This window comes from Clupea harengus, chromosome 16, assembly GCF_900700415.2.
Source record: "Clupea harengus chromosome 16, Ch_v2.0.2, whole genome shotgun sequence".
NCBI lineage: Eukaryota > Metazoa > Chordata > Actinopteri > Clupeiformes > Clupeidae > Clupea > Clupea harengus.
In genome coordinates, this window is record NC_045167.1 from 17,388,596 (window position 1) to 17,412,753 (window position 24,158).

The 24,158-nt window shown below is 44.1% G+C and overlaps 1 protein-coding gene across 5 annotated transcripts; it reads right to left on the reverse strand.

Annotated features, from left to right (window-relative positions):
• Positions 1–24,065, reverse strand: LOC105889563 (sodium- and chloride-dependent GABA transporter 2-like). 5 transcript variants are annotated; one of them, XM_031582717.2, is made up of 15 exons: positions 23,935–24,065; positions 12,827–13,090; positions 12,458–12,592; positions 11,516–11,656; positions 8,905–8,995; positions 8,550–8,682; positions 7,875–8,009; positions 7,327–7,430; positions 6,093–6,217; positions 5,728–5,840; positions 5,370–5,507; positions 4,278–4,380; positions 2,237–2,337; positions 1,531–1,701; positions 1–718 (listed from the first exon to the last, which is right to left on the reverse strand). In XM_031582717.2, the coding sequence occupies exons 2-15, from the start codon at positions 13,032–13,034 to the stop codon at positions 584–586; spliced, it is 1,833 nt and encodes a 610-aa protein (XP_031438577.1). In that variant the 5' UTR covers positions 13,035–13,090; positions 23,935–24,065; the 3' UTR covers positions 1–583. The 5 variants fall into 5 exon arrangements, with proteins under 5 accessions (XP_031438577.1, XP_031438576.1, XP_031438573.1 ...); XM_031582716.2 differs by lacking the exon at positions 23,935–24,065 and adding an exon at positions 16,414–16,659; XM_031582713.2 differs by lacking the exon at positions 23,935–24,065 and adding an exon at positions 14,016–14,587.
• Between the last annotated feature and the right edge of the window lie 93 nt (positions 24,066–24,158).

A 24,158-nucleotide genomic window follows, 5' to 3' on the forward strand; every position in this document is an offset into this window, starting at 1 on the left:
TTATATATCTGACACTGGACTATGATGACATTTTTATTGTTGCGCAGTACAAAAAAAACACCCCTCCCCCCAACAGTTACAATGAAACACAAAAAGAACACAAAACCAAAGCCCTGTAAACAAAGGCGAATTTGTGCCTTGATATTGAAACCTTCAAGTATGTATTTTGGGGGGGAAATTTCAAGCTAGTAATGTGAAAGAAAGATCAATGGATTGCACTGAAGCATCGCTCCAGCTAACTGGACATGATACACATATTTAGCACCTCTTTACCATGATTTCAGAACTTTTGTTTGTTTGTTTTTTCAATGTATTATCGTTTAATGAATGTATGTAATAAAGTAAAATTACTTTTTTGTGCTCACAAAAATAAACTACCGTCCTATGAAGAATAATTTATTCTTTCTTCGTGCTATTAGACTAACTACACCACATCATCTGCAAGCACACACCCACACTCCCTCTCTCTCTCTCTCACGCAGGTAACCACTGTAAGGTTTGACAGTCCCACACACACACACACACACACACACACACACACACACACACGCAAAAAGTCAAGTCTTCAGCCGAGTGGGCGGCTCTAGATGACGCCCCCCACAAGGAGCTTCTCGGACGTTCGGCTCTTGCTGGGGTCGAGGGTCAGGTCGCAGTCGTTGCCGAGGTGCTTGTGGGCCAGAGGGGAGTCAGCAGCTGGCTGGCATAGCAGGCGCACTCGCTGCCCGAGACAGAGACGGACACACACATGACAGGCAAATTAGCGCATGCGCGTACACACACACACACACACACGACAGTCAGATTATCACGCACGCACACACACGACAGTCAAATTAGCGCGCGCGCACACACACACACACACACACACACACACACACACACACACACACACGACAGTCAAATTAGCACGCACGCACACACACACACACAATCACACAAAGTTTCACAGGGCTAGACAGGACATTGCCGCTTACATGACGAGCATTTGAAACACTGGTGTACAAGCATACCAAATGTGAATGCTAACAAGGCCAACCATCTTTTCATCTTAGACCAACCCCTGACCTCTGCATCTCTCTGTCATTTTAGCCAAAGACTTTTAATTCACCCGCCTTCAGGAGGTGCTAAGGTTGGAGTAGAAATTTGAAATGCCTTTAATACTGTTATTGTTCCCACCCATATTTTGTCCATGTTTCACCATGGCTCTCTTAAGATCGATATGGTATGTAACATATATATATATATATATATATATATATGTTGTATATAAATGTTAATATATGTGTGGCTGCACAAGACTACACGGGCATACACACACTACAGGTCACAAACACACACACACACACATGTAATGATAATTACAGACATGGGGAAAACTAGAAAGTGGGGGAATATATATTTTCCCCAAGAGAGCGAGATAGACAGAAATCTGTGAGAGTTAGCAAAAGAGAGAGAGAGAGTGAGAGAAAGAAAGAAAGAAAGAAAGAAAGAAAGAAAGAGAGAGAGAGAGAAAGAAAGAAAGAGACTAACCTGTTTGAAGCTGCCTGGTGTGTTGAGAAGAGCGTAGAGGGCCCAGAGGGGCAGCATTGACACAGAGGACAGCGTGAGCAGCCAGCCCAGAGACGAGGCCCATCCAGGGGCCACCACGCCTTTCCCCAGGTTCAGCGGGGCCCAACGCACCAGAGAGAACACAAACGTGCCCTGTGTCATACACACGCACACACGCACACGCACACGCACACGCACACGCACACGCACACGCACACGCACACGCACACGCACACGCACACGCACACGCACACACACACACACACACACACACTTACTTAAAAGACTAGACAAAACATACACAATCTGTCTGACAAACTGGAGAGCTACTTTCCACAAGTATCTCTGCTAAATGACTAAATGTATGTATTTAGTACAATGAGGTGGCCTGGTTCTGTTAATAATGTTAAAGAAAATGGAAACTTGCCCCTAATATCACTGGCCTATCAGTCTAGGTAGTAGTCATTCTAATTATGAAAAACTGAAGTTGATATGGCTGATTTGCTATGGTGAAATGTAACTGGTGATGTCTTAGATATGTCTCGGATATGTTTCAGAAAGGCTTTTGATCTTTGAGACGGTTCTCGGGGTCGTGTGTTAGGCACTGCTGAGAATTTGCCTTTTCTTTGTACTTGGTGCTCCTGCAACAGGTGCAAAGGTCAAAGTTGAGCAGTCAGGGGTCACTCACGATGCAGACGGTGGGGGTGAGGTACCTCCAGCACAGCCGGAAGACGGAAGAGGGTTGGTAACCGATCATGCTCCTGATGTTCTCAGAGAAATGCTCTGGACCTGCTCATGAGACAAGGAGAGTGAGAGAGACAAAGATGAGACAGAGATGAGTCTTCTGCTTTCTGTTGTTTATCTGTTGGTATGTAATTATCCATCAGTCTGTTCCTTTGCACTGTGCTTTGAAAGTACTGTGTAATATTATGGTCATGGCAATACAGCTCCTTTGAATTTTAAATTTCAGAAAGAATTTAAAAAAATTAGAAAAACTGTAAAAGAAAGAAAGAAAGAAAGAAAGAAAGAAAGAAAGAAAGACAGACTGAGATTCTCAGAGTTTCAATCAGACAAAAATCACCAGCAGCCACCAGAACTGAACACAGTAAAGTGCACAAGCAGCATCTCCTTCGCCGGAGAGGCACACAGCCCCACAGCACCGCCACAACACAGACAGGCTAAATGAGATTAGCTAGATTGGATTGCGCCGTCTCTGCTGAACTTTCTGAATGAGGTGCGGCCCGCTGTGGGGCCTTGGCAACAGCTGGACCTGTAGTGTGTGATGCAGTGAGTGGAAGACAGACTTTGGGGAGGACGCTGGGCGGACACGGGAACCGGAGTTACGTAACAGGGTTGTATCAGTGGGTTTGACCGAAACATCATCTCAAGCCCAGCCAGCAAAATTATTTCTGGCTGTTGTCCTCAGCTGAACTGAGATATATGTGGTGTGAGTGTGTGTCGGAATCTGAGTGTGTGTCGGAATCTGTGTGTGTGTGTGTGTGTGTGTGTGTGTGTGTGTGTGCGCGCGTATGTGTGTGAGAGATATACAGCATTGCTGCTGTCAAAATGAACGCCCAGGACACACACACACGCAGACACACACACACACACACACAAACTGTATTCACAGCGGCGTGTCTGTCTAGCGTCTCAGTCTAAGAGGCTTATACGTTCCTGTCTGAAGTGCTCCCCGAGGCTGTGCCTATCCCCAGCAGACAGTAGCGCTCACCTGCAGAGGCGCGAGCGGCGAGCACAGACTCCAGGGAGCCGAGAGGAAGCCGCTGAGCAGTCGGGTAAGACTCCGAGAGGCGTTGGGAACTTTTTGAGTTCTTCTGTGTTCGTCTGGCATGAAGGACTGACAGCTTTGTTTTGAGGCTCCTCTCTGTCTGTCTCTCTCTCTCTGTATGTGTATGTGTGTGTGTGTGTGTGTGTGTGTGTTGGTTGTTTGATGAATTAGGGTTGTGTACTGTAGTGCAGAGAGTTTACCGTGCGGGAGGATGTCTTGTGAGGTCTGTTTGTATTGTGAAGTGAAGCTTTGAGCTTGAGTTTGTCAAGTGAGTTTTAGAGGGAAGGAAATGTAGAGTGTGTGCATTAGAGTTTGTTTGTTTGTGTGCGTGTGTGTTTGTTTGTTTGTGTGTGTATGTATATTTGTGCATATTTTTACTCAGAGGTGTTGAGCCAATGAAGAACACTTGGCAGCGTTGCATGACTGGCAACACTGGTAACTGGTAGAAGCGAGAAGGTGTTTTTGTTTTGTTTGTTTTAATAAAGTAGGGAAGTCAAGTACTGGTGGCTGAGGTATAGAAAATTACCCATGGTATACCAAGGAAGAAAGAAGCACCACCAGGAGTGATGTCAGAACACTTTTCATTCAAATATGGCTGACTGATTTCAAGATAAACAGTTGTATTATGTTTTCATGTGCTGCAAGTGTAATGTCAACGTCATAGAAAAGCAATTGCATAGCATATGTGTGTAATATGTGTATTATTAGTATATATGTGGTATAGTTATGTAGTATAAAGTATAAATATGGAAAGTGAATGACAAGTAAGTACACATCCAGACTGTGTAAAACCTTACAAGTCATGTGTTCTGTGATTGTGTGATGAGCGTGTTTAGTTACATAGTAACTAATGTAAATGTACCGGTAATGTGTGTGGTTACACAGTAAATGTTGGTGCAGTTTACAGGACTTGAGTCCCGTCCCCTGCGGTACAGGCCCCTACCATAGACCCATCCCACAGCCACAGACTGGAAGATGGACAACAGCAGCAGGCTGGCTCCACTGCAGGAGAAGTGATCGTAGATCTGGAAAACATACAGCCCTCCCTACAGAGAGAGAGAGAGAGAGAGAGAGAGAGAGAGAGAGGCGGGGGGGGGGGGGGGGAGTGCAGAAGGAGGGGAAATGTGAGAGTTACTTGACTAAATTGAAGACATGGAGAAGAATGTCCAAGAAAGAACATTAAAAGGGGTGGAATGACAAACAGAGCCAAGAGAAAGACAGAGAGACAGAGAGAGAGAGAGAGAGAGAGATAGAGAAAGAGACCGAGAAAGAAGGAAAGCGGGTCAATGGGACCAGATGGCTGCTGATAACACACACTCAGATGTCTTTGATCATAACTAAATCCTCCTGTTCACCATGTTTGTACACTGGGAGAAAACGGCTGAGTCGGCAGCTTGTGGCTGTAGTGATTCACAGTCGAATATCGGCTGCGATCCGCCGCCAACAGCAGCACCAGGGGCCCAGGGCGGGTGCGGTCACCACCACACAAAGAACTGGGCTGAGTGTATTTTACCATGGGACAGTGGGAAAGAAAGAGAGAGAGAGAGAGAGAGAGAGAGAGAGAGAGATGGATGGATTAGTAGAGTGACGGATGGAGTGTGAGGATAGAAGGATGGAGGGCAGGAAAACCAGGAGAATGGAGGAAGGAAAAAAGGTGATGGACAGGGTTGGGTATTTGGTATCTTTTTGTCATCAGGCCATAATGTGGTTAAGCATGGGAAGAGTGCCAAGGACATTTTTGGACTGCTTTTGGACATTTATTGCTACTTGGAGAGAAAGAGACACAAAGACTTGCTGCATAAGTTTATCAGCTATTATTCAAGTGTAAGCCTGTGTGTCTTGAGACTGTATGTCTGAGAGATAGAGCGAGAGAGAGAAAGAGGGAGAAAGAGAGAGAAAGAGAGAGAGAGGCAGGCAGGTGGAGGTGGTAGGAGACAAAGAAACATGAAGGGGGAAATGGCTGAATGAGTAAGAGAGTCGGTCTGATTTAGAGAGGATGAGAGGACGAGGGGATACAGAGGGGATGCTACGTTACCGGCGTGACCATCACCAGGCCGACCAGGAAACAGATAAGGCAGATGACGAGCAGCAGCAGCTCTCGGCGGTGGCCTCGGCGGATCACGGTGGGGTACAGGTCCGAGACTGACGTCATCAAGGCCTCCAGACTCACAAACTAACACGCAAACACACACACACACACACACACACACACACACACACAAAGACTGAGCCACTCATGGGCTAAATGGTAGACTCTGGTCATGTTACAATACGCTGTAACTGTGAGTGTGTTCTGCTGTGAGTGTGCTATGTGTGATGGGTGTGAGAATGTGGTTGTGGGTTCATGAGTGTGTGTGTGTGTGTGTGTGTGTGTGTGTGTTCTTTGTAAGTACCTGTGTGTCCAGTCCCAACATGATGATCATCAGGAAGAAGCAGACAGCCCAGAGCTGAGGTAGTGGCATCATTGAGACGGCCCTCGGAAACGCTATAAACGCCAGTCCTGGTCCTACACACACACACACACACACACACACACACACACACATCACCTCCCAATTTTACCTCATGCCAATTGCTAGACTGTTCATAAGATTACTTCAAACACTACGTCTGTGTATTTCTATGACATGGCACTACTTGTGTGCAATGCACACCACACGCCTCCTCCAAAACAAATGCATCCATCTGCAGACCTACATCCATCCATCCATCCATCCTTCCATTCATTCATTCATTCATTTTCTCCCTCCATTCCTACCTGACTGGGCCACGTCCGCTATGTCCACGCCCTGCTCCTCAGCCATGAAGCCAAGCACAGAGAAGATGGCGAAGCCGGCCAGGAAGCTGGTGCCACTGTTCAGCATGCACAACAGGAAGCAGTCTCTGTCAACCAAAATCAAATCGACAGACTCATCAGCCAATCGCAATCCGGTATTCCCAAATGTACGTATTCGATTTTGACGACATGCTTGGGGGACAACTGATGAAACATGGGACGATCAGGCCAAGCGTGAATCAAACCATTTACACAGACAGTTAAGGCAGCAGAATGAGGTGGGGTAAAATACAAACCATGCCGTAACCATTCTATTCCTCTAAGGCAATAACTTAGGTGATAACACTCAAATTTGGAAATGTGGCAGCGGGCCAAGTCGCTTGAAAGTCGACAAATCAAAAACAAACAAAAAACAAATGAGATTATTTGATCCAGAGCCTAATCTAGTAGAGGGTATGGGGCTTCACCTCGCGCTATCTGAGGTCAGCACAGGGGACTCGCTCGGACAGAGGGCACGTTTTTTTTTAACGTTACACTGTTCAAAGGCCTTGGAGTAGTATTAGTGCTCTGCTCCCATTCCTGACATTCTTTGGCCCAAACCGCTGCGCTTCTTCAAAATAGAAATTATCCCAGAAATGCGAGCAGTGTGCGTGTGTGTGTGTGTGTGTGTGTGTGCGGAGCACAGAAATGTCCGGAGCCATTCCACAGGTTGCTCAGTGAACTGCAGAGCGCTGTCAAGCCCAAACGTTTGCATCGAGTGAAATGGCTCAGGATTAATGCCGAAAGCCATTAATTGAGATGCCAGCTGTGCCTCGAGGCCTAATTAATTTGCCTTTGTTTAGCTGCGTTATAAAGCGGGAATAGGGCCACATGGTGTACTGCTGGTCAAAAAGAGCTTTTGTAGGTTTGATCGAGTTTAAGGGTCCTCAGAGACACGGGCACAAAGGCTGCAAACCATGTCATGACATCCAATGCAGAGTTCTAACTCATTGATTGTTAACGAATGCTTTGATTTTTAGTTTGAAACTGTTGTAATGGTCTTTCTTGAAAGCAATCACTCTTTCCTTGAAGCATGCACTCAGAGGTTTCATCTTAGTGTGAGAGATAGAGACAGAGAGAAAGAGAGAGAGAGAGAAAGAGAGAGATAGAGACACAGAGAGAAAGAAAGAGAGAGAGAGAGAGAGAGAGAGAAATCACTGTGTGGGAGACATCTTACTTGTAGCAGTCATTGTTGTATCTGTTGTAACTACCCAGTGCAGTGAGGCTGCCCAGGCAGATGCCATAGGAAAAGAATATCTGAGTTCCAGCATCCATCCAGACCTACACGCACACATATGTCATACATATACAGGCACATATTACACACACACACACACACCTCATACACACACAGGCACATATCACACACACACACATACACATATATATCATACACATACAGGCACATATTACACACACACACACACACACACACACACACACACACACACACACACACACACACACACACACACACACACACACACACAGGCACGTATTACACACACACACACACACACACACACCATATATCATACACACACAGGCACATACTACATACACACACAGTAGATCTGGGTTGTAGTGCACAGGGCTACTTTGGAGAAAAGGGGAGAAGCGTAGAAATCAGGTGTGTGTGTGTGTGTGTGTGTGTGTGTGTGTGTCTGTGTGTGTGTGTGTGAGAGTGTGTATATATGTCTGTGTGTGAATCATGCAAGAGGCTACCTGAGGGTCTGATAGCCGTGTGGAATTGGGCTTGAGGTAGTAGATGATTCCGGTCGAGGCCCCTGGCAGAGTGACCCCGCGAACCAGTAGGATAAACAGCATCACATACGGGAACGTAGCAGTGAGATACACCACCTGAAGGCACCCAAACACACACACACACACACACACACACACACAGACACACACACACACACACACACACACACACACACACACTCATTTACCTCCCTGCTTAGCAGAAAAACACTGCAGGTGACTAATATGAAGTGGCAGGGCTGAATAAGGGTGATGTAGCATGAGACTATGAAAGGGCCTCTGTGTGGCACATGTTTGAACTACTTTTGAGGCTATTTCTGTCTCTAATTGATCTAACATGATTAGTCAAGCATTTTATCCAGCATGGAGGCTTAGAGTAAGAGTCTGATTAAGTTCTGCATGTTAGACTGAGTTTCAGGTTTGTGAGCATTGTGTCTGTCGGTGTGTGTGTGTGTGTGTGTGTGTGTGTGTGTGTGTGTGTGTGTGTCTGTCGGTGTGTGTGTGCGTGTATCCAAGCAGATAGGGGCATTTTTACAGTAGTTATAGAAGTTATACTGTGAGTGTTTGTATGCACTAGGAGGCTTTGCACTGTGAGAATTGTGCCAAGGTGCAGTGTGTGTGTGTGTGCGTACTCACCTTGCCTGTGGATTTGACACCTTTCCACACACAAAAGTAGCAGACAACCCAGACCAGCAGCAGACAGAGAGCCAGACGCCAGTTAACCGACCCCAGCTGATCAGGGGCTGGGGAGAGCTTCAGCACTTCATTCCTACACACACACACACACACACACACACACACACACACACACACACACACACAATAATCAGAACAAATCCTCAACTCTTTCTCTCCTGAGCACACACACATATTTCACATACAAGTACAATCTTTCACTCTCAGTCTTTCACTCTTGCTCGAACACACACACACACACAAACATGCACACACACACACACACACACACACACACACACACACACACACTTACTCCCAGAACTGCATGACTGGAGATGTGGCATTTTCCATTAAACCGCTTGCATTGGCTGTGGTGTTGTGTCTCCCAAATTCCACACATGCCTCTGTAATATAAAAAAAACATCCATCACAAATCACTCATCGCCGCCTTATCACACACTCATATGACAGTGTCATAATGACACAGCAACAAACATCACCTTCACACAACTACAACTTACAATTACACAGTGGCACTCCTAAGATAGAAATACATTATGCATAACAGTATATATATTCAATAAAGGTGCAGGCTGTAATTCTAATCTAAAAGACTTTATGTCCAATTCAGCAGTCCTTTTAGGGGTGGGCGATATGAGCTAAAATTCATATCACGATATTTTCCACTGTCCAGAAGATATCGATATGATATCACGATATATGAGGGGGAAAAATCTGAATCACATTTTAATAGCCCTTCTTAGCTAAATTATATTAGTTAAGGCAAAATATGTCATCATGAAAAGTAAAAATCAAATAATGATAAAATAAATATGTATCTACTGATATGTGCTACAAATGTAATTTCTGCATGATTCCAATAATTTCAAGCATTTTTATAATCAAAAATCGCTGAATTTGCGCATGTCCTGTTCAAACAGAGAGACATGCGAGGTGAGGCAGCGACGAGCAGCGCCTCATCTCAGATTGTGCAATCCCTCACTACAGTTGAGCGCATGCCTTTTGCTTTCTCGTTGTTTGTCACCACTGTAGTATTTGTGGACACTTGTATTATATGTCCTCTCTATCCATAGAATAGGTCATGTATTTCACGTATGTGTAGAACCTATGTAGTCTTGCTGATCTGACATAAACCCGCATAGCAGTGAAAAAGCACTGAGGGGAGGCAATCAGTACCTGTGTCTCAATGAAGGGGGCGTGCGCGAGAGCCTGAAACTGGACTTTCAATCGAAACGTGAAATGTTAAATAATGGGAGACCAATGCCGGAGCCAAAAGGTATGCTTCAAACGACGGGACAGAAGATAAATCGATCGAATACTCACATTCAAAGCCAAATTGCTTTTGATGTTGGAACCTCAAGAATATATTTGGCTTTGGACGAAGAGCGAAGACTAAATATTAGCATGAGCAATATTCGCTAACATTACATTGATATCAGAGTGAGCCCTTTGTCGATTTCCCATTATTTCTCTTAGGATTGTTTATATCTATGTGAAGCCATTTAACATCACACAAGTGGTTGTAATCACTTTGAACCCAAGACTGCTTTTTAATGGTGAGCTGATTTTGAGAAATTAAACTTTGCAGCTAGAGTTGTGTTTCCTGGTTATGGTTGTCGAATTGCTGTGCTAGCTAAGGAAACTTTAAATAACCTTAGCATAAACGATTTAAATGGAAGAGTTACATTTGCATGAAATGATAGCTAGTTATCTAGCTGATGTTATAGTCTCCTCGATTTAATCATAAAATTATAATGGGGAAAGGTAGAAACCCTCAGGGTGCCTGTGCAACTTCGTATGAAAGAGTTCATATTCACACATATTAACAGGAGTTCATCACAAGCTAGCAGCTGCCAACTGTATGTACCTTACCTATGTGGGTTAAGAATGATGATATGAAATATGATAAACAACCAGTAGACAATGTGCAAGCTGCCAATTGAATGGTGATTTAACAGGTTGCTGGTGCTTACACCTTTGGCTAAAACAACACGGCGAGACAACTATGGAGAGATATGGAGAGCCTGCCTACTCAGCTGCCTGCACGCTTGTTTGTTGCTAGCACTACATGCGCGCAAAAAAAAATGCGCCGTCCGCTCATAAAAATAGGTCAACATATTAACATACATTCTTTTTTTCGTAAGAACCAAGAAAGGTTAGGTTAAAATAAAAAAAGATGTAGCTACTTAGTACTATCACTCAGTTGAAATTGGAACAAAACAATATGAATGCCAAATTCGAATTTATGAATTATGAATAAATCGCGGTATCCACGGTATTGCAAAATCCATATCATGGCGTGGCACAATACCGGTTTTTACTATCAAACCGGTATATCGCCCACTCCTAAGTCCTTTTACTGTCCGTTCTGTGTGTGCCCTCAAAAACGTTGGTGTCTGTATACAGACCTGGCTCTGCAAATGGAAAACAAACACAGTGGCTCGGACCGAGCCACAAAACAATCCCAGCCAAACAACACGTTGCTTTAGGACCTTGAAAGAGAGCAGTAATTTGATTGGCTGTTGAGGTTAAATATCAACAGCCTTCCGCCAGACTCGTGCACTCGACCTTTAAGGTCATGAGGGTGTTCGTGATGATGTTAGTGTGGTATACAATGGTCAGGGTGAAATCTCAACTCAGATTGGCTGGAAAGTGTATATAACACAAATAAAACACTGTCTTGTCATTGGCTGGAAATACTTGTGTAATATACACTTCCCAGCCAATGGCAAGACAGTGTTTTACTGACACTTAAATTCTAGTGAATCTCATTGACTTGGCAAGCAAGACTAACCAATTTCCCCACCTGTAACCTGACGAGCGCGCTTGCCAACACCTGCATAACCGTTATGCAAGCGGAAGGCTAACCTGTTCAGCAGGGGTGGGGCAGAAGGGAGGCTCACCTGTGTTCCAGGTGTTATTGCAGTGGGACCACGGCAGCACACTCTGAAAGCTGGAGCACAAGTAGAAGAAAGCCCAGGCCAAGATGACGATGTAGTACACACAACCATGCAGAATCATTATCTGGCTGGCATAACCGAGACCTGATGAAACAGACAAGCAAGCGCACGTACACACACACACACACACACACACACACACACACGTAGAGTAAAGAACACTTAGAACTTCAGCAGTTCAGAAACCAGCCTAGTGTCCTCAAATGCATGGAATACTTTCATTGACTAATTCATGGATTAAAAAAAAATATGATTCACCCTTTCTGACAGGAGAGACATTAGTCTTTCTCTCCCTCTAAAGCAACACACTGCAGGATGACCCTGGGGCCCCCACCACAGAAAGCATTAAGGCTTCCACCATATACTCAATGCACATAAGAAACCGCACCAAAATAAATAAATAAACACACACACACACACACACACACACACACACACACACACACTCACTGAAATGTTGTTGAAATGAAAAGTGTCTGCCTGTTATTCACGCCTTTCTTCACACACACACACACACACACACATACACACACACACATCTATACTTTGCCCAGTCTAATCAGCTCTGTAATTCTTGTTTGATTTGTATTGAGTTGAACTGCATGGCGCAAAGGCATAAGGCTTATGATGATAACGGTTTGGTTTATTTTCCAGTTTAAGCACTGTAATGTGTTTCTCACACAAATAAAGAACAGAAATAACGAAAAAAAAATTCACAAAATAATGAATAAAGGGGTTTGCGCCTTGTACAATACAACCATGTATGGCAGCAGTACACAAAGAAATGATGACCTTTCATCTTGTACTAGAGTGTGTGTGTGCTTGTGTGTGTGTGTATGTGTGTGTGTGTGTGTGTGTGTGTGTGTGTGTGTGAGTGTGTGTTACCTCCAAAGAGTGGGCATAAACTCCTCCATGCACTGACTCCACCCAGACAGGTGAACTGACCCAGCGACGTCTCCAGCAGGAACAATGGAACTCCACACAGGACCAGGAAAAGCAGGTATGGCACAAAAAACACTCCTGTTCACATGACCACAGCATACATACAATCAGCCACTAGTTGTAATAACAGATATGGAACAGGTGGGATGAACAAACTGAAACAGTACACAGGTACAACAGTATGGTGATCAATGGTACAGGTGAAACCATAATTTAGTGGAGGACATAGTAGCTACTACCATCATTAAGGAAATGCATTCCTAAACAGACAGTGGGTATTGACTAAGCAAATGTTGTCACACACACACATACCTCCTCCATTTTTGTAGCAGAGATAGGGAAAGCGCCAGACGTTGCCCAGGCCGATGATCTGCCCTGCGACGGCTAAAAGAAACTCTGCCTTACTGGCCCACTGGCCGCGCTCATGCAGGGGCGTCTCTCCTGAGCCTTTCCGATCATCCAAAGGCTTCTGCTGATGCTTCTCATCCTTCTTGAGCACAGCGCCCTTGTCCACTGCCATTACAATAACCTACACACACACTCCACTCTCTCTCACACACACACACACTCACACCCCTGAAAAGAGATGGGTGGGGGCAGAATGTGGTTTGAGTTGTGCATGCCACTTGCCCAAACACCAAAGAAGATGGGGGAGGGAGAGAGTTATTTAAGTGGCTTAAATTGCGCGTTTTTGTCAATAGAGTAGGGCGTGTGCCTGTGTTATCTGAACTCACCAGGCAACGGTAGGTTTTAAATGTTGTGTGCGTGTGTGTGTGTGTGTGTGAGCGTGCGTGTCGATCGGGGGTGGAGTGATTCACGCAAGAGACCAATATGTGAATCACCCCGAACACAACCATAACTTGAATGAATGTGGCAACACAGAAATAAATGTCACTATAACCCAAACAAGTTCTTACCGCTACTCTATAACAACATACCGTTAGGCTTGGCTACACTGTAGTACTTTTCCCATGCCGGGCACAACTGCCAGTTTCTCCCTTATTGCTCTTGCACAGTCATGTGATATTATTTTTCCACGTGATTAGAGCGCAATCATGACGTAAACATGAGCATGTCTCCACGCGAATGTACTACGACTGCTATAACTTTGAATATATAGCAATACACAGGATAAAGACGGCAATAAGTACAAAACGCGACGACGAGTAGCAAATAGCCGAGGTTCCCTACGGCTCGCCTTTCTTCGCACGTGTAAAAGGACACCAGACTGCGCGTAGGGGATGGATCACTGAATGACTTGTGTAACGATTACAGTTGGTTACAACACGAAGGACACCGCGTTTGACTGGGGAAGAGAAGAATGTCTTTCATCCTGCAGGTTGTTCTTATTAAATCTGCGGCTACAATAAATATGGAATTGTTGAACCGATTAGTGATTTGTAAATTGTAATTTGAAATGAGATGTAGGACACCTTAAAACCCTTAACACACCAGAAAGAACAGAAACTGACCTGTGCACACTCTAGTTCAGTCTCATTACCTCCTAATTTTGCAGCCGGTGCCTCGTGGTATCCGCGTTCATAATGTCATTGTCTCTGCACGCGCCAACACATAGTGTACAGGTGTCTCCGTGGTGAATATGATTGTCTGAAAAAAATGAAATTTCCTTGGAATTTCAAATTTCTCCCCCTTCGTGGGTCGTTTCTGTTATGAGCACGTTGATGACTGAGCCCGACATCGCGCATGCGTTGAGTTTCACATGGCAGAGTTCCCTCCATCCCTCATATAACCCACAGCGTTTTGGAAAGAATGTGCGCCTTTTCTCACCTTCCGGGTTTCAAACAAACCAAAAAATTATTCCATCTATAGGTCTACTGGTCTGTGTTATGTAGGCATACAATTAAGATTACCGAATAAATGTGTAGATATATTTCCCCGTTTTTTTATTGTTTTACTGTGTAAATAATTAAAACTTGATGAGTACATTACGCTACAGACTACTTCAATTTTAGATTAGTTATTTATAGTTACCCTGTTTGGTGAAATTGCTTTAGATTTGAAAACATTCAGATGAAAGAAGTTATTTATTGTTGGTCACAAGTGCTCAACCCTCCCAGTATGACTTATCACCCCCCCGCTTCTCTAAGGCAAGATTGGGTAAAAGTAATGCACAACCTATATATATATACATACATCACACAGAATAAGAATATCACAGTGATGCTTTCAAGGTTTATTAAGTCCAATTGATTATTGATGGTGGTGGATCCTTTCAATCCTAAAGCAAATCCAAATAATGGAAAACTGAAATACAGATTGCCAATTTAATTTTGTTCCACTTAAGGCAAGTGTTTTGCCAGTCTTGCACCAAGTGTGGAGAAACATGTCCTGCCTAAAATGTATGTCTACAAGTCAGGGAGTTTAAAGTGTTTAACTGTAAAAATTGACAGAGAGAAGTGTTAGAACACCAACCTGGACTATGAGCACACAGGTGAGGAGAGAAGCCAGGTGAGTATTAGAGGGCTAGCAGAGTTCACGCGCAACCAGGGGAAGAAGATACAGGCCCAGGGGTTCTACAGGCACTTGAGGGAAGCTCACAGACCGCCTGCTAGCAAGAACACCTTGGCTGTCTCCAAGGAATGCAATGCAGGTGAGTGAGTGTGTCAGAGAAAACCAGCACTCCCAGTAAACTCCCACCAATCCCCACCCCCCAGTGTTTTTCTCAAGTCGTGCTGTCTTGGAACAAATTCATAGCGTCCCCCTTTGACTGGGCCCATAGGAATGTCTGAAGATTCCTCTCTTTATCTCTAGAGGTGGGTGGGTTGCAAATCTGCTGCTTTCCACGCATGTATGACACACATAACAGAGACACGCAAAATGGCTTAAAACATCAATCTGTCAATGCGTTTCTCACTGATGCCTCTCTGCCTGTCTCTCTTGTCATTTTGTGGAGAGTGTGTACGAGTGCTCATTTTTGTGTGTGTAGGTGAGAGTCTTGAGAGTCACATACAAGTTTTTATACAATTTTGAATTGTACTGCCATTCACCTTATTTAGTTTCTCCAGGATTTTGTGACTGCAATTGCAAATTTCTCTTATTAATGTTTCATTATTAAAAATTTGTTGTGATCAAATCACTCAAAACATTTTGCTGCAATTTTTGAGAATTCCCACACCAAATTCAACAATCACAGCAAACCCTTGCAAGATCCTGGTGGGACTGACTGCTTATTACATTCCAGCGGATTAGAAGTATTCCTAGGTGTGCATCTGTGTTTGTTTTGGACAGATGTTCCTCCTATTTAGTGTTACAAAATTACGTTATTGCTTTCAATACTGGAAAACAAGTCTCCAAACAAGAACATTTCTTTTTCTACTCAACACTGGTCCCAGAGAAATACCCACTGTACCATAGGATCGAGTCGTACGTATAGTTGTACATATCCTGTTACACTTGATTACACACCACGTAATCCATTCCAAACCGTCACTACTTAAGTATATTTCGTAGATGGTTATTATATTACAAGATGTGATGGTAAAATGTTTTCATATATGTAAAAGAAGTTTAATTTCTTTTTCCAAGACTAGCAAAACAAAATCGCCCAAAAGCACTGTAGGCAGGCTGCTGTCTTATCTCTGGTGTCAGGCTGACTGTGGTTCAGGCCTCACAACACTTCTACCCTTTCTAGTTAGATCCTGCTTGCTAATCCTAAAGAGAATGAGAGGAAGATTAACTGAGACTAACTGGCTGTTTAGCTAGCTATTTTACTAGGCTCAGAGGTAAGCAAGGACATGTGAACATAAACAGAGGAATCAACCGCACCCTTAATTCTGCCAACCTTAAATCTATCATGTCACTTGGCGGTACAAGTGCTTTACAGTAACATAGCCATTATGTGCATAAGCCACTCATTTTATCCAAATACATACTGTTACCTGTAAGTAGAGGTCAAGAAGTCACATAAACGTCGGTTTCCAAAGAGAAATTTGGAACATGACCTGTATCAGCAAACATCCACTACACCAGTTGCTGTGGCATGCTATGTGGAGAATAGGACGTAATACAATATGACTGGAAAGTGTGGAACCTGTTCTGCTTAAGATAGCCTTATCTAGCCAGCTAAATGTTAGTGGAGTCACAATTATTCTGGTATTTGGTTTCCAATTAGTCCCACCCTGACCTGGAGTCAAAGGCTTAATGTCAAAGCTGCATCTAACAAGATGAGAGCAAATCATAAAACGGTCTGAATAAAAATTAGAAGGTTTGATGAGGGGGAAAAATCAGTTTCTATGGTGTTAATGTAGTTTTTACAAGAACACTTCCACTTTAGCGTGGATATACCTTTCAAAATCAACTGCGCACACGGATTCCATTCACAGCGTTAATGTGATTTAACGGTAGCCTTAATTCAGAACTGATGTGGAATTTAGTAGTTTCATGATATTTTGCCATTGAAAAAAAAAACTTGCATTGTTTGAGGTCTATACATTATTAGTGCAAGCAGGTATTTTAATTATCCTCAACTAGAAACATGAAATAAATGCAGCCCTTTTACATTAAAGATAACACAGAGAAGTAATCTTTGTGTCACAAAAACAGCTCTGTTGCAAATTTTCCATAGTCTAAAAGCTCGTTCACATTCACCTATTTCACAAAGCCAAATTTAACATATACGCTAGACGTTACACACATGGATTAGGAGCATTATTTAACACTTCCTCTCTCACCTCTAGTCCAGGGTGCTCAATGTAGGCTATGTAGTCTTGCTCCGAAAGTCCAAACAGAATGCAGGTAGCACACCTGTGAAAGCTTATGTATTTGCTCAAGTCGAACAAATTATATGACATCACTGCAGAACAGGATCAATCATGTTCTCCTAGATATTCTTACTTCATAAGGTCTTGTTGCTAGTGCTACCTTTGTCAGTGCTGTGGAATGACTTGACAAAATGCAGATTTGTCATGTGACAATAATGTTGTCTTCAAATCGGTTTAGTTATGTTTTGTTTCTACAGTAACGTTGACAGACAGTATTTGCATATCTGGTATTTGCAAAGCCTGAGGCCTCAATAAGCCCTCCTCCCCCAAACTCCCATTAAGCAGGAATATCAGGCAGAACCTTCCTCATCTGCCGGACATCAACCCAATGTTCAAGTTAATAACTGCACTGTGCCCTGTCACATGAACATACAGCTGCAGTATACACCAAGTATTAGGGTCCTACTTACAATTTTTTCTCAGTTGTTTCCGTTTATTTCTCAGATAAGAATCAAAATTCTCCAAACTGTTCAGCCTCCATATCATCTATTCACTTGTGCAGATCATTACAACAATACATTTGTTTTTAACATTTTTCAAATTATTTTGCACATTTATGGAAAAGGCTACGTACAATTGTATGCTGTTTAGTCTTACCCCCCCCCCCCAAAAAAAAGAAACCCATCTAGGTATCTATTCATTGTGTAAGTTGTGAGCAAAAGGGTTAAATCAGTTTACTAGATTGATGAGGATGTCTATGATCATCACGACTGGATAATCTAAGAATTGATGTGGCTATATTTGTTGCTATAGCCTACTATCCAGTCTCAACTGATTTTCTGCATCCTGCTACAATATTCATCAGCAATCACTCAGAGCCTTGTTAAATTGAAATTGTTGTCAGTGACATGAAATTTAACTGGCCAGAAAATAATATTCAGTTAGTTGGAAACATGCAATTATCTGGTATGATTATAAATTAGTGTGGGTCATGGACGGATCACGACTGATTTTCCGTATTATAACCGAGACTAGAGCCGTGGCAGAAATTGAGCGCCACCAGGGTGGGTGTTTATATGAAATATAATGGCCGCGCTCGTTTTGACACGCGCCTGTTGGTACCAGTGTATTTTAGCCTTAAGACTTTTGACTATGCAACAAGAAATGCAAAGTTCATAACAGCTACTTCACGTAGAGGCTCTGGCTTAGGGGCCCCCTAAGCTCATGGGCCCCTGGGCCTGGGCCCGGTAGGCCCGTTCGGTAATCCATCCCTGGTGTGGGTGAAAGACAATCCCTGGATATCATTTTATTATTGGCCACATGACTAAATATTTCGTCTGTCTTGACATGACACAAGGACTTGCATTTTGGTGACACATCATTGATGTGATTATTTACTTTTGAGGCATAAACTAAGCATTTTGAGAGAGTTACAGGCTTTCACAGGTAATCTATCGTGTCTTAAGGTTTGAGAAATGCACTTAGCTTACTGTTTTAAAAATATCATAGATGATTTGACAAGCAAACATACGCTCACTCATCTTTTAAAAATATTCAGCAAAACGCCAATCTAATAAAGTTAATTTAACTACAAAGCTAGTGGCAAGCTGACGTCACGTAGCTGATGCTAAGGTAAACATATTTGCTAACAATCCATAGGCTCTAAAATTAAGTTGTACAGGTGCAAGTTATTAATTCAGTTACACTTCAAACTAATCTAAAATGAATTATCTAAAGTTAAAAGTAAGTAAGAGAAGACATGAAACATTCAAACATTCAGCGGGTATGAACATACCTGGCTGCTCAGAGGATGATGGCTACAGAATACTCAAGATGCTTTTTGCCATCTTCCCCTTAAACACCCAGTTTAGTTAATGATACCAGATGTAGGGCCAGGTGATCAAATGGGATTTTGTTTTTATGCTGATAGGGAACACACAATGAGGATTCATACATGGAGGACTATAAGTTATTTATAAATGGAGGAGTCTGTTACCTCCAGAGGGGTGCTACCTGCAGCCTACAGGAAGCAGAATTCCCATGTTTATTAAAACTGATATTCAGATGCAGGACCGAGACTACTGTACCAGAAATCATTCTGCAATGCCATCTTGCAACACTAAGTACCCTTAAGTCCATCCCCTGCCTTTAGTTTAACCCTTGTGTGGAAAAGCACAGGGAGAGAGACAGAGTCAGAGTGTAGAGATAAGAGCATCAAGAGTGGTGTGACAAAAATCAGCCTAGTGGAACAATGCAACCCTGCAATGTTCTTAAAGAGATGTTTTGTTAACAACTGATCCATAACTAATTACTGCAGAGTAATTGAAACTACAAGTCCACCTCTGTGTTAAGATCCAGCGGTTATGTGCCCACAACTTAGAGCCTTACATATGGAAAAATCACGAGTCAAGATAATAGATTCCGTCCTGTCCCGATTTTCGATTTTGCATCTCACGCCATTGTTTGAAAGCAGTTCCTGGCCCTGGCTTCTGGTCTGGTGGGTAGTCCCACTGTTTGACTTTTTAACAGCCAGCTTAAATCATTACATGGCTAAGTTGTACAAATTGTTCTGCAGTTGGAGGCCAACAGCTGTTTACAATTTAGCCTAAAGTCACTGATTTGTGGCCTTTCACAGATGCCCTGTTTGTTACAGCACATACATACGTTCCTTGTGTGTGTGTGTGTGTGTGTGTGTGTGTGTGTGTCTGCGTAGTTCAGAAGGCCACTAAAAGTATAGCCGAGCTCTCGCCATGAATGAAAGGAACTTCTGTTTCCATCATAGCTCGTATTGTTCGTCGATGGACCATTTGTGTGGACCGATCCGGTCGTTGCACGAGAGGGCTTTGGCGTCGGTGGCTGTTACCCCACTGTCTTTCACGTCTCGCGAGTTAACAAGCTGCATCATTTGGTGGGTTCGTGCAGGAAGGTTTTATGGTTGCATTCTGGGGTAATAAAACCAGCCCTCCTACCCCCACAGCACATACGTTCCTGGTGCCCATTCATAAATCTGGGCCCCCAAGTCTGATGAGGTGAGTAGAATTCTTGCACATGAAGCCTAGACGGGGACAGTGGTAGAGACGGGGATCTTTATCTCCATCTCTCATCTCTCTGTGTGTTTGCTTGTTTATCTAAGTCTTCATGATGCAGGCAGGCAAGGCTGAGGCTTTTTGTGGCTCTCCCTCTCTCTCTCCTGTCACACACACACACACACACACACACACACACACACACACACACACACACACACACACACACACACACACACACACACACACTCACACACACAGAAACACATAGTGTTATTGAGTGGCCATTGTACTGCAGCAACAAACCAGGAGTGGCTGTAAATGTTTGCCACTGGGGTCTGATCCAGTGCAGGCTCTGCTCCCTTTCAGCATTTTTTTTTACCAGCCGTTTTAACTGCTGTCTGGCACTCAGATGTCAAGGTGAGACGCCCCCTTCCCCTGCCCAGCACAAGGTGCCTGAACTCCACGCCATGTATGTCTCTGTTTGCCCAGGCTCAAATTCAAAGTAGCTGTATTGGCATGACCGTTCATGTACAGTGTTGCCAAAGCACAGTGATAGCAATCAAATCATGATAATGACTTTAAGGGGGGAAAAAAAGTGTATCAACAAGGTTTAACAATTAAATTGACAAATTCAGAATGAACAGACTGATCTGTCTTACCCTAGTTTCTCTCCAGCATGCCTGCCTCTTCACAGCCACTTCATGAGTGTTTAGGCAACCAGAGGACATACAACCAAGTAACTTCAATCCAACCTTCTATGTTCTTGGTACCTGTGTCTCTGTGGGTGTATGTGTGTATGAGTGTGTGTGTGTGTGTGTGTGTGTGTGTGTGTGTGTGTGTGTGTGTGTGTGTGTGTGTGTGTGTGTGTGTGTGTGTGTGTGTGTGTGTCTGTGTCTGTGTGTGTTTCTCCTCCGTAAACGTTTGTCTTTGTTTGGTCACTGACATAGACATGGTCCACAACTCTGTTAGTCCCCATACTCACTGTTTGTTTTTGGTTTTCTCTTGTCTGTGTGTGTGTGTGTGTGTGTGTGTGCGCACGCGTGGCTTTCCCTGGTCAAGCCCCTTGCGTATTCCACTGTTTTTTGGCAACTATGGAGTGGTTTGTGCAACACTGATTTGTTGAACATTACAAACTACTTTATGGTTTCCTAGAATGTTTAGTATGAGATTAGGTGTTTGAATGTTGGGCCCAGGAAAGGCCCTTTATAAAGGCCACACATGATGTTTGATTAACCTCTGGTGGCTATTCATTCAGAGTTTGCTATGTGAACGTAAGTGCAGGTTGTAAATGAACAGCCCACACACCAGTGTTGCGATGTTTTCGCAAAAAATTGGCAAAAGCCTAAAACTTGTCAATAACAAATTTGGCCTACACTTGCTCATAAAAATGTAAAAGTGTTTGGCATACACTTGCTCCGAAAGTAAAAGAAAGTGCCTCACTGTTCAGACACCCCAAAACATGGGCCCTTGTTGTCTCTCATCTCACTACCAAGTATTGGTTGTTAAACTGACGAGACATGACATGATCTTACATTAAAACCACACTGTTCTGCCATCAGTTGGTGTTACTGCACTGCTGGTCCAGGAGCTATTACCCTGATATAATACACCAAACTATCTTTTCTCTCTCTGTTTCTCTCTCTTTCTGTCCTCCTCCTCTCTCTCTCTCCTCATGTCGCTCTCCCTAACTCCTTCACCCTCTTTTTCTCCTTCCTCTGACCCCTGGCACGTTTTTTTTTTCTCAGCCTCGGATGTGGCCAGAGCCGCTAAGAGAGCCTCCTAAAACAAACTCCCCACATTCCTGTGGTGTGCCTCCTCCTCCTCCTCCTCCTCCTACCCCCCTAGGCTCTGCCTCCTCCCCATCAGTGCCAGCAGGCAGCAAGGTTAAGGTTTGCCTTCACTTTCCCCAGTATTTGCTCACAGTCAAGTTCTCCCATGAGGTTCAACACGGCATTGTGTACATTGGTGCTTGAGTAATGATCACCGCTGAGTTTCTCTCTCTCTCTTTCCTAGCATGAATGTGATGCTTCTGGACGTATGGAAGTCTGCGGTAGCAGAAATCTGCAGTAGCACTAGGTTAGTAAACAATGAATCGCGTCTGTGCTCTGTCTGTGGAGTAGGTCAGATTGGAGCAGACTGTCTGAAGCTAAAGATTTTGGCTCAGCCACCTGGGATGTCAACAAGTCCCAGCCACCCCTCCCTGCAACACACTCCCCGGTAGGTGCTGATGGCTGTTAGCACAAAGACCCAGAAGGCCCAGGCTTTGTAATGAGGCTACACACTAATCAGAGGCTGACCTGTGGCTACTACGGGTGACTGGACAGCAAGCCCAGTGCATTTCAGAGGCCAGCGACCTAGAGAGACCTCGGAGTCAATACTTTTGCCTGGGCTGTCCACAATAGTGAGGTCAATGTCTGCGGCCGACACAGCCTGCCTTGCAGGTGGAGAGCTTGAAAAGGAGTCCGTTCTGGTTCTAGCCAGATTTCACCTGGTTATACCAGAACTGTGGTTCCACAGAGCACTGACGGGCTGAGTGGGATGTGTTTTCTGCAAATAATGTGTCACTGGAGGGAGAGGATATAAAACATTAATGCAAGTTATTCAGATATTTCTTAGACACCTAAGAAACATTGAAAACAGTAAATGTGTACGTTGGCACATAGGCCCCTGCAGCCAGCAGATAGAATCCTGCCACTTTTTTTAAATGGTACATCATGAGATGCCAGGACTTGTCTGACGTTGCTATGTCAGCAGGGTACTCGAAGCCAGTTGACATGCAATCAAGTAAATTAACTCTCCCTAGAGCCCCCCCCCCTCTCTGACAGACACACAAGGACACGAGTATGCATCAGGCATGTTTCAAAGACAACGAGTGTTGAGTAAACATCCCCTGTCAACAACACACAGGGAGATGGATGTAGTGGAGGATGGAGCAATCCATCTCACCTCAGCCTCCTTCAGGCGCCCCAAGCCCACCTAGCGAGCGCACAGTATGCTCGAATGGTCCAGGCATTGCGAGACAGACTTAAGCAGTCCAAACAAATACCGAGATTCCTGCTGTGCACTGATCCTTTTGCCCACAAGAGCAGCGACCGAACCACGAGACTAAGCTCATTGCAAACCACAACGTGTCCAGACAGAGCACAGTCCCTTCCATGCACCCCATAACTCATTAGATCAGAGAACAAAACAAATCACCCTATCATGGCCGAATGTTGTCCGTTCATGCAATTTCAAACAGGAAGGAAACACGAGCAACAGCACTCTTTGTCTGAAGGCGTCAACATCAACAAAACATCCAGTTCAAGTCTGGATTTTCTTCCTGTTGTTTTTCATCACCACATTTTTAATAGTCTCTTGTCACAGACTGGTTTAGAAAAAATGACAAAAAAAAAATATGCATACCAGTTTACATAACCAGAACCAGAAGACATTAGAAAAAAGCATGTGTTGTTTTTTTTAGGGCATTCAGACTAAGCCACAGGATTTTGTGCTTGACAGCTCATTTCTCTGGAGAAACCTTAGATTCCCTGTGCATTTGTGTCAAGAGGTCTGCGTCTCTTGCAGAGCTTTTGTTTACCAAGGGTTTCAAGCCAGTCACTTTTCAAAGAGGCACATCATGATGCTAGCCCAACACCTACAGCCCAAAGCCCCACCCCTCCCCACCAACCTTTGCAAAGCGAGACCTGGGTAGCTGAAGGTTCTGAAGGAGGCACTGCTGAAGGCCAAGACCAGGTCTCTGACACAGCTGCGAGGTCTGCGACAGGTCTGATGTCTGGAGGAGAGAGGTCGTCTGTCCTTCTGCGGGGCTGGAGGCTGAGGTCCTTCACCCTCTACTTGGGACCCCAGTGTCTCTGCCTGCCCTGCCTCCTCCCACACAGGAATGCGGGATCA

Excerpts from the sequence above, each read along its gene's own strand:
- LOC105889563 (XM_031582717.2), bottom strand. The coding sequence starts at position 13,034 with ATGGCAGTGGACAAGGGCGCTGTGCTCAAGAAGGATGAGAAGCATCAG. Across the intron at positions 5,508-5,727 it reads TGTTGGGACTGGACACACAG|TTTGTGAGTCTGGAGGCCTT; the intron begins GTACTTACAAAG and ends TTTGCGTGTTAG. Across the intron at positions 1,702-2,236 it reads TCACCCCCACCGTCTGCATC|GGCACGTTTGTGTTCTCTCT; the intron begins GTGAGTGACCCC and ends TGTATGACACAG.